Source organism: Borostomias antarcticus (genome assembly GCF_949987555.1).
Source record: "Borostomias antarcticus genome assembly, chromosome: 34".
Taxonomy (NCBI): domain Eukaryota; kingdom Metazoa; phylum Chordata; class Actinopteri; order Stomiiformes; family Stomiidae; genus Borostomias; species Borostomias antarcticus.
This window is the reverse complement of record NC_140267.1, coordinates 4,570,453-4,585,258: the sequence shown is the minus strand read 5'-3', so window position 1 is coordinate 4,585,258 and position 14,806 is coordinate 4,570,453. Positions and strand designations below refer to the sequence as shown.

Sequence of the window (14,806 nt, the reverse complement as noted above, 5' to 3'; positions counted from 1 at the left end):
ATCCATGCTGAGAATACAATAATCGTCATCATTTAAATTTATATTACAAAGTGCTTCAAGCTTTTTTTCACTTGCCCCTCCGAAAGAGGGCAGTCTCCCCAGCCATAGGGAAGAGAGAGAAGAGATACATGCAGAGCCACATCATAATTCTCCCAACTGTAGTTACGCTTTGTGGTTGCGAGCTGGTGTTTGCTCTTTCACTGCTGGACTAATCTGATACCCTTTCAATCATGAGAGAACCTGCTTTGGCAATGTAGACATATGTTCCCCATGCTAGTGAAGCCCTTTCACCTGACACAAAAGAAAGAAAGACACCCAAGTATAAAGGGGAGATCCGAGCCAGTAAAAGTATAAGAGGCTTACGGCCACACCAGCCTGAACACGCCAGATCTCGGAAGCTAAGCAGGGTTAGGCCTGGTTAGTACTTTGATGGGAGACCGCCTGGGAATACCAGGTGCTGTAAGCTTTTTGGCTTTTTTGCTTTTTTTTTGCTTTTTGGCTTTTTTTTGGCTTTTTGGGCCTCGCCAATAGGGGGCGCTGTTTCTCCCTACTTTTTTTGTTTTGGGCCTCGCCAATAGGGGGCGCTGTTTCTCCCTACTTTTTTTTGGCCCTCGCCAATAGGGGGCGCTGTTTCTCCCTACTTTTTTTTGGGCCTCGCCAATAGGGGGCGCTGTTTCTCCCTACTTTTTTTTGGCCCTCGCCAATAGGGGGCGCCGTTTCTCCCTACTTTTTTTTGGCCCTCGCCAATAGGGGGCGCTGTTTCTCCCTACTTTTTTTTGGCCCTCGCCAATAGGGGGCGCTGTTTCTCCCTACAGCTGCCGTAGTTGCGCTTGAGGCTCACAAGCTGCTGTTTATGAGGCGCCCAGTTTTAATTAGGGGAGAGCGCGGACGCAGTCCCCCACTACCAGAGCGCGGACGCAGTCCCCCACTACCAGAAATTATGCAGTCAAATTCCCACATTTGGGGAATTCGCAAGGGTCAGTACAGCCGGAGTGCAATGGCTGAACCTCGCCCTGGGTGAACCTCCTTCATGACGAAGGCATCTCCCCTGCCAGGTAAGTATGAGTTGGAAATGGCACAAGTTCTCTCAGGCCATTGGGAACGGTGTCCCAAACTCTCACGGTGGCTGGGGGAGGGGCTGGGGGAGGGGCTGGGGGAGGGGCCAGGATCATACGGCTGGGGGAGGGGCCAGGATCATACGGCTGGGGGAGGGGCCAGGATCATACGGCTGGGGGAGGGGCCAGGATCATAGGGCCTCTAGTGAAGCTCTTTCACTTGACAAAAAAGAAAGAAAGAAAGAAAGAAAGAAAGAAAGAAAGAAAGAAAGAAAGAAAGAAAGAAAGAAAGAAAGAAAGAAAGAAAGAAAGAGAGAAAGTAAAAACCAAAGTCCAAAAGGGATACAGGGCCAGGCAAAGTATAAGAGGCTTACCTCTGTCCAGGTAAGCCTCTTATACTTTGCCTGGCTCTGTTATCCCTTTTGGACTTTGGTGTTTTCTTTTTTTCTTTCTTTCTTTCTTTTTTTCTTTCTTTCTTTCTTTCTTTCTTTCTTTTTTGTCAAGTGAAAGAGCTTCACTAGAGGCCTTATGATCCTGTCCCCTCCCCCAGCCCCTCCCCCAGCCACCCTGAGAGTTTGGGACACCATTCCCAATGGCGTGAGAGAACTTGTGCCATTTCCAACTCATACTTACCTGGCAGGGGAGACGCCTTCATCATGAAGGAGGTTCACCCAGAGCGAGGTTCAGCCATTGCACTCTGGCTGTACTGACCCTTGCGAATTCCCCAAATGTGGGAATCTCGACTGCATAATTTCTGGTAGTGGGGGACTGCTCCCGCGCTCTCCCTTGATTGAAACTGTCTAATGAAAGAAAAAGAAAGAAAAAAAACACCAAAGTCCAAAAGGAGTACAGAGCCAGGCAAAGTATAAGAGGCTTACCTCTGTCTTGCTCCTTCGCATACGGCCAATGGCTGAACCTCGCCCTGGGTGACCTCCTTCATGATGAAGGTGTCTCCCCTGCCAGGTAAGTATGAGTTAGAAATGGCACAAGTTCTCTCACCCCATTGGGAACGGTGTCCCAAACTCTCACGGTGGCTGGGGGAGGGGACAGGATCATAAGGCCTCTAGTGAAGCTCTTTCACCTGACAAAAAAGAAAGAAAGATAGAAAGTTAGAAAGAGAGAAAGAAAGAAATAAAGAAAGAAAGAGAGAAAGAAAGAAAGAAAGAAAGAGAGAAAGAAAGAAAGAAAGAAAGAAAGAAAGAAAAAAAAACACCAAAGTCCAAAAGGGATGCAGAGCCAGGCAAAGCATAAGAGGCTTACCGCTGTCTTGCTCCTTCGCTTACGGCCATACCACCCTGAACACGCCCGATCTCGGAAGCTAAGCAGGGTCGGGTCTGGTTAGTACTTGGATGGGAGACCGCCTGGGAATACCAGGTGCTGTAAGCTTTTTGGCCCTTGCCTCTGTAATAGGGGGCACTGTTTCCCCAACCAAGGCGCAGAGAGAGCTGCATCCTCATTAACAGCTGCCGTAGTTGTGCTTGGGGCTCACAAGCTACTGTTTATGAGGCGCCCACTTTGTCCTATTTTCAGCACTGAAATACCATTAGACAGTTTTAATCAGGGGAGTGCGCGGACGCAGTCCCCCACTACCAGAAATTATGCAGTCGAGATTCCCACATTTTGGGAATTTGCAAGGGTCAGTACAGCCGGAGTGCAATGGCTGAACCTCGCCCTGGGTGACCTCCTTCATGATGAAGGTGTCTCCCCTGCCAGGTAAGTATGAGTTAGAAATGGCACAAGTTCTCTCACCCCATTGGGAACGGTGTCCCAAACTCTCACGGTGGCTGGGGAGGGGACAGGATCATAAGGCCTCTAGTGAAGCTTTCACTTGACAAAAAAGAAAGAAAGATATAAAGTTAGAAAGTTAGAAAGAGAGAAAGAAAGAAATAAAGAAAGAAAGAGAGAAATAAAGAAAGAAAGAAAGAAAGAAAGAAAGAAAAAGAAAAAAAACACCAAAGTCCAAAAGGGAGCAGAGCCAGGCAAAGCATAAGAGGCTTACCTCTGTCTTGCTCCTTCGCTTACGGCCATACCACCCTGAACACGCCCGATCTCGGAAGCTAAGCAGGGTCGGGCCTGGTTAGTACTTGGATGGGAGACAGCCTGGGTATACCAGGTGCTGTAAGCTTTTTGGCCCTTGCCTCTGTAATAGGGGGCACTGTTTCCCCAACCAAGGCGCAGAGAGAGCTGCATCCTCATTAACAGCTGCCGTAGTTGGTCTTGGGGCTCACGAGATGCTGTTTATGAGGCGCCCACTTTGTCCTATTTTCAACACTGAAATACCATTAGACAGTTTTAATCAGGGAAGAGCGCGGACGCAGTCCCCCACTACCAGAAATTATGCAGTCGAGATTCCCACATTTTGGGAATTCGCAAAGGTCAGTACAGCCGGAGTGCAATGGCTGAACCTCGCCCTGGGTGACCTCCTTCATGATGAAGGCGTCTCCCCTGCCAGGTAAGTATGAGTTGGAAATGGCACAAGTTCTCTCACCCCATTGGGAACGGTGTCCCAAACTCTCATGGTGGCTGGGGGAGGGGCCAGGATCATACGGCCTCTAGTGAAGCTCTTTCACTTGACAAAAAAGAAAGAAAGATAGAAAGATAGAAAGTTAGAAAGTTAGAAAGAGAGAAAGAAAGAAATAAAGAAAGAGAGAAAGAAAGAAAGAAAGAGAGAAAGAAAGAAAGAAAGAAAGAAAGAAAAAGAAAGAAAGAAAAAAAAACACCAAAGTCCAAAAGGGATGCAGAGCCAGGCAAAGTATAAGAGGCTTACCTCTGTCTTGCTCCTTCGCTTACAGCCATACCACCCTGAACACGCCCGATCTCGGAAGCTAAGCAGGGTCGGGCCTGGTTAGTACTTGGATGGGAGACCGCCTGGGAATACCAGGTGCTGTAAGCTTTTTGGCCCTTGCCTCTGTAATAGGGGGCACTGTTTCCCCAACCAAGGCGCAGAGAGTGCTGCATCCTCATTAACAGCTGCCGTAGTTGCGCTTGGGGCTCAAGAGCTGCTGTTTACGAGGCGCCCACTTTGTCCTATTTTCAACACTGAAATACCATTAGACAGTTTTAATCAGGGAAGAGCGCGGACGCAGTCCCCCACTACCAGAAATTATGCAGTTGAGATTCCCACATTTTGGGAATTCGCAAGGGTCAGTACAGCCGGAGTGCAATGGCTGAACCTCGCCCTGGGTGACCTCCTTCATGATGAAGGCGTGTTCCCTGCCAGGTAAGTATGAGTTGGAAATGGCACAAGTTCTCTCACGCCATTGGGAATGGTGTCCCAAACTCTCACGGTGGCTGGGGGAGGGGCCAGGATCATACGGCCTCTAGTGAAGCTCTTTCACTTGACAAAAAAGAAAGAAAGATAGAGAGAAAGTTAGAAAGAAAGAAAGAAAGAAAGAAAGAAAGAAAGAAAGAGAGAAAGAAAGAAAGAAAGAAAGAAAGAAAGAAAGAAAGAAAGAAAGAAAAAGAAAAAAAACACCAAAGTCCAAAAGGGAGCAGAGCCAGGCAAAGCATAAGAGGCTTACCTCTGTCTTGCTCCTTCGCTTACGGCCATACCACCCTGAACACGCCCGATCTCGGAAGCTAAGCAGGGTCGGGCCTGGTTAGTACTTGGATGGGAGACCGCCTGGGAATACCAGGTGCTGGAAGCTTTTTGGCCCTTGCCTCTGTAATAGGGGGCACTGTTTCCCCAACCAAGGTGCAGAGAGAGCTGAGATAGACACACAGCTGCATCCTCATTAACAACTGCTGTAGTTACGCTTCGGGCTCACGAGCTGCTGTTTATGAGGGGCCCACTTTGTCCTATTTTCAGCACTGAAATACCATTAAACAGTTTTAGTAGTCCCCCACTACCAGAAATTACGCAGTCGAGATTCCCACATTTGGGGAATTCGCAAGGGTCAGTACAGCCGGAGTGCAATGGCTGAACCTCGCCCTGGGTGAACCTCCTTCATGATGAAGATGTCTCCCCTGCCAGGTAAGTATGAGTTGGAAATGGCACATGTTCTCTCACGCCATTGGGAATGGTGTCCCAAACTCTCACGGTGGCTGGGGGAGGGGCCAGGATCATAAGGCCTCTAGTGAAGCTCTTTCACTTGACAAAAAAGATAGAAAGTTAGAAAGAAAGAAAGAAAGAAAGAAAGAAAGAAAGAAAGAAAGAAAGAGAAAGAAAGAAAGAAAGAAAGAGAAAAAAAAAAGAAAGAAAGAAAAAAACAAAGTCTAAAAGGGAGCAGAGCCAGGCAAAGTATAAGAGGCTTACCTCTGTCCTGCTCCTTCGCTTACGGCCATACCACCCTGAACACGCCCGATCTTGGAAGCTAAGCAGGGTCGGGCCTGGTTAGTACTTGGATGGGAGACCGCCTGGGAATACCAGGTGCTGTAAGCTTTTTGGCCCTTGCCTCTGTAATAGGGGGCAGTTTCCCCAACCAAGGTGCAGAGAGAGCTGAGATAGAATTTTACAGAGGTGAAAGAGAGAGGTATGCTTTATCAGACCACAGTGATCAGCAGAGCGCTATCCTTCCCCTAACCAGCCATCCCCTGAGCAGCTGGAACCTGAGCCAAGAGGGTGCCAAGACTGGACCCTTCCCCTACAAGCGATCCTACCCGACTCTCACCAGTTTTACACCCCCTAAGCTTAAGTTGAATGCTACGGAGGGACTTCCTACCTGCACTAATGTAGATTGTGTATTTATAACGTATATTTAATTCAGTATTCTGTCGTTGCTTCTGCTACTGTAACAGTGAAACCTCATCCCTTACAGAAAAATAGTGGTGAACCTTTTGTTTTTGCATTAATGATTGATTACAAAATCATATTAGGCAATAACAGAGAAATGTATTTTCTTCCCTCCTGTGGTAGCATCTCCAAACCTGCTTGGGAAACTTCTGGGTGGGCTGGTATGTGCTTCCCAGACACTTGGATCCTGTAGTGGTGGAGAGCAGCTTCCCAAAGTCTTCCACCTACTTAAACTCCAAGGACATTACAAAGAACACTATCTTTAAAAGAGACATTCTTGACATTTGTTGTGCCGATACTGGGGTTGGAATGGTCTAAGAAGGAGACTATAAGTGTGTAATATTTAAATAGATGCCCATTGCATTTCTGTGTGGTATGGCACAATTTGAATTGTGTGTAATGTAATCACATCTGTTTTTCTGGATGAACAACATGCAAATCTTGCTATAGCCACATAGATAACAGGTACTTAAAACACAACAAAATATGAATGTGTCTTTGCAGGAACAGGACCTAAAATAAGCATAGGCAGAGACAGAACTTAATGTACTAATGAGGTTTATTCATCATGAAAATCTAGATACTGTACATTCTTCGTGCTTATTTCTACTGTAAGTGTAAGGAAAATAGTTGTGTGTACTTCATGGGATGACTGACATGACAGGCAGTTTGCATTGCATGACATGAGAGGGGTCTCATTATTCTGATGTTTTTAAATGTGGAAGAAAATTACCTTGGAGAAAGCACAGATGTTCACATGAATATACACACGTGGACAAAATTGTTGGTACCCTTCCGTTAAAGAAAGAAAAACCCACAATGGTCACTGAAAACTTGAAACGGACAAAAGTAATAATAAATAAATTAAAAAGTACTGGAAAATTAACAAATGAAATTTAACATAAAAAAAATCACTGGTCTAAAAAAAATTAGTTAAAAAGAAGAGAATTGGTCGAAAGAAATACGGAATACTAGGCCTATGTAAAAACATATGATCAAACCGTTGTCATGTTTTTTTTATGACCAGTTTCTTTAATTAGTTACGAGAAAACCATGCAGCACCCCTCCGCACCCCCCCCCCCCCCTAAAAAAAAAAATGCAAACATCGTATCAAAAATCAATTTTCCCATGTTACCATTCTTCAGAGCAAAATAGTAGAAAATCTGAACAATGGTCCTCATTCCACAACGCAGTTAAGAAAAAGTTAAGAAATGTCTTAACTCCACTTACGAAGTTTAATGTATGATTAATTCCGCAGGTTTAATAAAGATTGTAGCTACCTTATCGACGCTACTGTCTAGGTAACAAATGTTAAATCAGCCCATGCTAAAAAGTGCAGACCCCACAAAACAAACAGCTTAGCAAAAATAACAGGTAACATTATCAGCTTTGGTATATATCATAGCTAAAAAGATAAGTAGCCAGCTAGCTAAGCTTACCTTTGGATCCAGGCTCATTGTGGCAGCCGCGGTGCTCGGCTCAAGTTTTCGTCTCTTTCTCTGGAAAGGTCACATATCCTAATCTGGCTCAACAGATGTAGGTTTTTGAGATAAACCTCTCAAACCCAGCGGCACCAATCACATTCAATCCCCCGACGCTATTTTGCAATGGCCCGAGACGATTGTGATTTAAAGAAATACAGCGTTTTTTCCCCATCCCAGGATAATTGGGTGCAGACAGGCTAGTGTTGTCACAAAACAAAATTTGACGATACCAATACCAAATTTAGTATTATGATACTCGATATTGATTGTTCGGTCCGTACCTCTGTTAACATCAACAGTCACTTAGCTTCTTGTGCCTCTCGCTCCTTCTTATGTCGAGAACAAGGTGTCTACTCTAGGCTACTCATTGTTCATGTTATTTCTACAGGAAGAGGGACTTCTTTCTCCCCCTTGGCCTACAGTATGGCCTCCACTTCTAGACCAAGATGATCACAAGTGGTAAAGAATTAACCTAAAGAAGGGCCCTATTCTACAAAGCAGGATTTGGGGTTAGTGAGGTAACTTCAGGTTTATCCCTGGGTTATCAGTGTTATGAAGGTGTTCACTATCAAGGCTGGCTTTACAGTGTAACTTTCATGCAACTAGTTGCAGGCATGCAACAATTTCCATGCAACTTGACAGTTACACAAAGCAATAAAAAAGTATCACGTATGCAACATATTTATCCTAATAGTTTATTATTTCCATCTTGGTGGTTATTATTCTTTTTACCATCACCTGTTCTTTGTCTCCTTGGTTTTGGTTCTTCAGGGATCGTCAAGCTGGAGTTACTGGTACTTGGACCGCTGTTGGCACTGTTGTCCCCCGGAATGTGATTGCCCTCTTCCTCCTATAAAATGATAAAAATATACCAAATTGAATGTTCAGTGGTGGCTGTGACAGGTATATGTCCAGAAAGACCTTCAAACTCATTCAAATACTGGTGTCTCTAGAGCCTTGCTCATCTCATCGTGTCCAAGTAAAGCAGCAAGTTCATCCAGGACGGCATTCGTCTCCCCTTCTGTCATAGGTTTCATTCTTCAGGTCCCAAAGGAATCTCCACTCTGTGTAAAATTAAGCGGGTGTCAAGAGGAGGAATTTAATATTGTAATGTGATGTTAGATTGCGATAAGAGCATATTTTCCGATTTGCTAACAAAACAGACAACAAATGTTAGCTAGCAAGATGTTCAAAACAACCGTCATGCTAATGATAGCCAACTAGCCTAAGCCAACTAGCTAGTCACTGGCTAACTTTTAATTGAAACAACCTTTGCCTAGCTACCTTTATGGCTCAGCTGTTAGACAAAATCAAATTAACATTAGCAATACCAACCTTGCCTTGAGTCTATGACGATGATCTCCTTCTCATGCGTCCAAGAGACCATTCTGTTTTGGCCGAGTAGAAATCGGTTACACCGTGTCCTAACTACACGCAACGCGAGCGTCAGCGACAAAATGCGTTCCATTGCTTTGTTTTCTATTGTTATGTCCTAACTGGACGCGAGCGACGCAGCGCGAAGCGGCGAGACGTTTTAACTGCCCTTTTGACGCTCGCCCTGTTCCTATTCTCCTCCTGTCGCTCGCGTTGACAGGCGTTCGTTCTTTAACTGTCTTCAGTTGGGAATATAGACAAATGACGTAACAGAACAGGAAATTTAACGGTTTCAGTTAGGACAGCAAGCATGCGTTGTCGCGTTCTGTTGCTCGTGTCGCAAGCAGTTAGGACACGGTGTTAGAAATGATGTGGCATTAACTGTAGTTTGACATCATCTGACATGTTATATGAGTGTTTTGATTTTCTGTTATGTGAAACTAGTTTCACAAAGTTGAGAATGTTTTAGATGGTTTCAGGTGCTTGCAGAGGGCATTACACCATGCAACTCAATGGCAGCATAGTTTCACCTAAGTTTCAAGTAACTAACGTTATACTGAAGAGATAACCTGGCAGACTTCTTCAAAACTGTATCCAACTGCATGGCCTCTGATTTACTACAAATTGTAAACACATCTCTTCTTTCAGGTGTGTTCCCACATACCCTGAAAACTGCAGTCATCAAGCCACTCTTAAAAAAGAATAATCTAGACAGCTCACAAATGAACAATTATAGGCCCATATCAAACCTCCCATTTCTAAGCAAAATAATTGAAAAGGTTGTTTTCCAACAACTGAATAACTTCCTGGCACTAAGTAATGGCTTTGATGTCTTCCAGTCAGGATTTCGACCACATCACAGCACCGAGACTGCTCTAATTAAGGTATTTAATGACATCCATTTAAACACAGATAATGGCAAAATCTCAGTCTTAGTACTACTGGATCTCAGTGCTGCGTTCGACACGGTAGACCACAACATACTACTAGGCCGACTGGAAAATTGGCTGGGAATTTCTGGTACAGTGTTAGATTGGTTTGAATCCTACTTAAAGGACAGGGATTATTTTGTGTCTATAGGCAATTACAAATCTGAGCTGACAAAAATGACCTGTAGAGTTCCCCAAGGCTCCATCCTGGGGCCTCTTCTGTTCAACATTTACATGCTCCCACTAACTCAAATTATGGAAAACAACAAAATATGTTACCATAGCTATGCAGATGACACACAAATTTATATCACTATATCACCAGGAGACTATAATCCCATACAAGCGCTGAGTAAGTGCATTCAACAAATCAATGATTGGATGTGCCAGAACTTTCTCCAACTAAACAAAAATAAAACTGAAGTAATTGTCTTTGGAGCCAAAGAAGAACGATTAAAAGTCAGTGCTCAACTTCAATCAGTAATGCTAAAAACCACAAACGAAGCCAGAAATCTTGGTGTAGTCATGGACTCAGACCTGAATTTCAACAGCCACATTAAGTCAATTACAAAGTCAGCCTACTATCACCTGAAGAATATATCAAGGATCAAAGGATTTATGTCCCAGAAGGATCTGGAAAAACTTGTCCATGCGTTTATCTTCAGTAGACTCGACTACTGTAACGGCATGTATACAGGTCTCTCTAAAAAATCGATCAGACAGCTGCAGCTGATTCAGAACGCTGCTGCTCGAGTCCTCACTAAGACTAAGAAAGTGGAGCATATCACACCAGTACTAAGGTCTTTACACTGGCTTCCTGTCTGTCAAAGAATTGACTTTAAAATACTGCTGTTGGTTTATAAAGCACTGAATGGCCTAGGGCCAAAATATATTTCTGATCTGCTCATATGCTATGAACCATCCAGACCCCTCAGGTCGTCTGGCACAGGTCTACTTTCTGTCCCCAGAGTTAAAACAAAACATGGAGAAGCAGCGTTCAGTTTTTATGCTCCACATATCTGGAACAAACTTCCAGAAAACTGCAGGTCTGCTGCAACTCTTGGTTATTTTAAAACAAGCCTGAAGACTTTTCTTTTTGCCACTGCTTTCTAAGACGAGCTATGTTTATCAGTATACTGCACTGTAACTTTTATTCCTGTATTCTATTTGTCCTGCTTTTTGTTTAAATATCTATAATGACTTGCTTTTTGTTTTAATGCCTTTAATTTGTCCTGCCTTTTGTTTTAAATGTCTATAATGTCTTGCTTTTTGTTTTAATGCTTTTAATGTCTCATGTAAAGCACCTTGAATTGCCCTGTGGCTGAAATGTGCTATATAAATAAACTTGCCTTGCCTTGGCGGTTTTAAGATTACAGATCAACATGTATGAAGCACCGCCTACTAACCAATCAGTTCTCTTGGACAATGGTCTTGAATTTTTTAAATTATGTATGCATTGAGACATTTGCGCCATAAAACAGGCTATTTAAGATTCAATGGCAGTTGACTTTAATTGCAAAAATACATGTGGAGCACTAAACCAATGTTTGTTAACTTGAAATATGTTAGGGATGTCACGATACCAGAAATTTGTAGTTGATACAAATACGTGAAATTTCATGATTCCCAATTTGATACCGCGGTAAAAAGGGGGGGGGAATCCATGTACATCAACATACACTACTTTATAAAAACATACTGATACTGTGAAAGGACGATTAAGAGATTTCAGTTATCAGGTAACCCATTCATGCTGCAGGAGACACAGGAAGAGAGACAGAATGGCCATCTTGTTTTCAGTCTAGACGAGCATTCACACAGACCAAGGCAGGGTGATGTCAGACGACACAACTGAGTATGAACCACAAGGTGGCAGCGTTTAACAAGCACTTCCTGTTGTGACCGACGGTTCCTGCCCTCAGATGTTTCTCCTTTAGGTCTTGGATTTGAGGAAGTAAGTTTATAAGAGTATTCAAATTTGACTGACTGCTATCTTTTGTCCCAGATGAACGCCACACCCACAGGCCCATGTTGTGATTGGCTGTCCACACCCACAGGCCCATGTTGTGATTGGCTGTCCATGCCCACAGGCCCATGTGATTGGCTGTTGTCCCAACATCGTGCTAACTTTGGGAAGAGGCATTTGCATATTTGTTTTATTACCACAGATCATCCATCAACATTTCCCAAGTACCTCAGGGCTGGTGACAATAATGACAATAATGACAAACAATACAAACCTACAAAATGGAATATAAAAATAATGTTGAAAACACAACACTCGGATTCGGAAACAGTTGCTATACAAAAGGAAAACCAACAACAAACGTCTCCAAAGTACAATGAACACCGTCTCAAAACATCTTTTCTCTACCAATTTTGGTAAGCCAGCATTTTTCTTCAAAAAAATTTTTTTTTTCTTGCTTTCCCCCCATCACATTTTCATTTTTTTTAATATATTTTTTTAGAAAATAAAAAAATAAAGCAAGTGCTTCTTATTTTGACCGTGATTCGTTCCTCTATCTCGTGGCAGTGTGTACGTGTTCGTGGGCACAACGCCATCTTCTATGAACTTCTCACACATATAATCCGACCCCTGTTTACCCAATAGTATTTCCACTGCGTTTATGTAACTCATTGCCCATACAACACGAAGACAATACCGATGCACTCATAATGACCACAACGTCCTGGTCAGTGTTGTCGTATCGGGGTGGTTGGTAGTCCGGCGATCTGATCGAGACCGCGCCACTCGACAATCACTGCCTCCCGATGTGCCCTTGAGCAAGCTGCTTCACCCCCAACGTAAGCTCTAAACATTGTAAGTCGCTTTGCATAAAAGCGTCAGCTAAAGGAACAAATTGTTCAAGTGACCTCGTTCCCAGGCTCTCATCTAACAGTGAGTGGGTCTCCTGGTCTGATTGGTTCCTCCCCTCCTAGCGATGATGATGATGAAGAGGAAGAGCTCTGGCACAGTGTGGTCAGTCCGGCAGACTTGACGTGGCCCCAGGGGGCCAAACTCACAACCAAAACACCCAGAGCTTCACTAGTGCTCCATCCACGATGTCGTCATCAAACAGGCGTTCGGTTCTTAAAGGTCACAAAGGTCGTCCGTTGCTAGTCCAGCGACCTGTCCTCCGGTCATGGCGGAGACTCTCAAAACAACCGCCCCTTTTTCTTGGGGGCTCAAGTCTCTCGATCTCAAGGAGATCGATGTTCAATGTTCTTTCCTCCACTGTTTTCTTAACAAATAAATTCTAGAGAATAATGTTATAATGACAGAGTCCAGGTAGTGGCCATTCGCCGGTCTGAGTGTGTTTGGCTTCTTTTTATATTTTCTCGCGGGGGCGCGTGTGTGAATGTGTTTGGCTTCTTTTAATATTTTCTTGCGGGGGGGCGCGTGTGTGAGTGTGTGCAGTCTGGAAGCTGACGGACACAGGAGATCAAGGTCTAGGCTCTCCTCCCCCCCCCCCCCAGACAGGAGGAGGGCGTGGCTTCTCTCTAGATGTTCCTCAACGAGGCCAGTTAGTGTCCTCAAACAGCACAGGCCTGTGGTGAACTCGTCACCATGTGCCACTTCAAAGTTCCCCTTCAATTCCCTCCGACCGCCTGCGCTTCAGGTCCTTTAATACCGCAACACCTAATACTGTGCGTTAGGGTTAGGGTTTTGAGTCAAAAGGTCAAATCCAAGTGGGTTAACCCAGTACACTAGCTAGTACAGTAGATTTCTTTATGGCTGTACAGTAGCTTCCTCACTGAGGTGTCCAGACTGGTGGTCCCCAAACTGCACACACTCGCCCCCGCCTGCCCGCCCGCCCTGGCTGGACCCCCCCCTGCTAGCGTCTCCGGGCCGGGGGGGCCGCGGGGGCCGCGGGGGGGGGGGTCCAGGAGGCCACGCCCCCTGGCTCTACTCAGACCAGCGACGCCTCGGTTAGTCATAACTCGGTGATCTCCAGCGGCGTGCCCGACACGGTGACGCCGTCCTTTCCGCGGTGTGCCGGCGTGGACTTGGCGGACTCGGTGCGGGCGTCACGCTCGTACGGAGAGCCCCCGTTGGCGTTCAGCACCTCGGCGGAGCGGGCCAGGGCGCGCTGGTCATCCTCCGCCAGGCTGGTGGCGTCGGCGCTCAGCAGGGTGCCCGTGCTGCCGTGGACGGCGTGCACGCCTTCGGGGCCGCGCAGCTCCACGGGGAGCTTGTGTTTGAAGCGCAGCGTGCCGCGGCGCCCAGCCACGCCCCCACGCTCGTCCTCGTCATCGTCCACGTCGCTCTGGATCAGCTGGGGGGGGGGCGAAGACATGAGAGGTGAGAAGGAAGGACCCAAATACAGCATGATGTTGAAGGAGGATGCAGGAAAGGCAACACAAGCAATTAACACCAATTATCCAATCAACCAATCAATCAATCAACCAATCAAGTGAACGACATGGAGAGTTACACAGATAGGACGGACAGAGTTGAAAGGAAAGGTCCAGAGAGGGGTCTCTCTGGAGAGACGTTCGTTCAGCAGTGAGAGACTCATCCAAGAACCGTGGTCAGCTAGCAGTGACCGACCGACGGGCCGGCCGGCAGACATGCGAGCAGTAAGGCAGTGAGAGCAGGAAGACAGGGATGTGCACCAGTGAGGGAAGCAGATCAGAGAGAGAATCGCCCCCCCTGGTGGTGGGGAAGAGGAACAGCAGCACACCAGGGGGCAGCACGGGTCTCACCCCCCCCCCCCCACTCCGCCCCCACCTCTGTGACGGATGAGTTTTCTCCGTGGCTGGTGGACTTGGTGGCCAGTCTGGCGGCAAAGAGCTTTTTGAGCCTCAGGTAGTCGTCCAGGACGACCTTGAGCAGTGAGCCCTGATGGAGTGGCAGGCGGTCAGCGGTCAGCGTCACAGTCACTTTGTCATCACAGTCACTCTGTCACCACTGCCTATGAGGGCGCACATTCTCATCATGTCACTTAAATACTGTGTGTGTTTTTTCCTCGTTATATACAATCCGGAATCAGGAATTTCGCCGAATGTATTTAAAGTCGCACTGAAATGAAAAAAGCATTCTGTCCCATTTTGGTTCACATAATTGGTCATAGTGTTCACCTTTTCAACGATGTATGCCAAAAAAAATACAAAATTCTACTTTTGTTGTAATCTTATATCATAGTATATCATTTCTTACTTCCTGGAAAACGGGAGGTCACGTGCAGTGACGACAACAGGTACCTTCGATTTTAGGCCGATAATCTCACG

At 45.6% G+C, this 14,806-nt stretch overlaps 1 protein-coding gene across 1 annotated transcript in view; it reads right to left on the bottom strand.

The window, feature by feature from the left end:
- Positions 1-13,509: 13,509 nt before the first annotated feature.
- The window catches only part of cdh23 (cadherin-related 23), a gene marked incomplete at both ends in the record, with an annotated part of 17,024 nt that continues 15,727 nt past the window's right edge, over positions 13,510-14,806 (bottom strand). Inside the window, 2 exons of the mRNA XM_084460919.1 lie at positions 13,510-13,851; positions 14,307-14,417. Coding sequence (XP_084317045.1) covers positions 13,510-13,851; positions 14,307-14,417 — 453 coding nt within the window. The remainder of the gene's footprint in view (positions 13,852-14,306; positions 14,418-14,806) is intronic.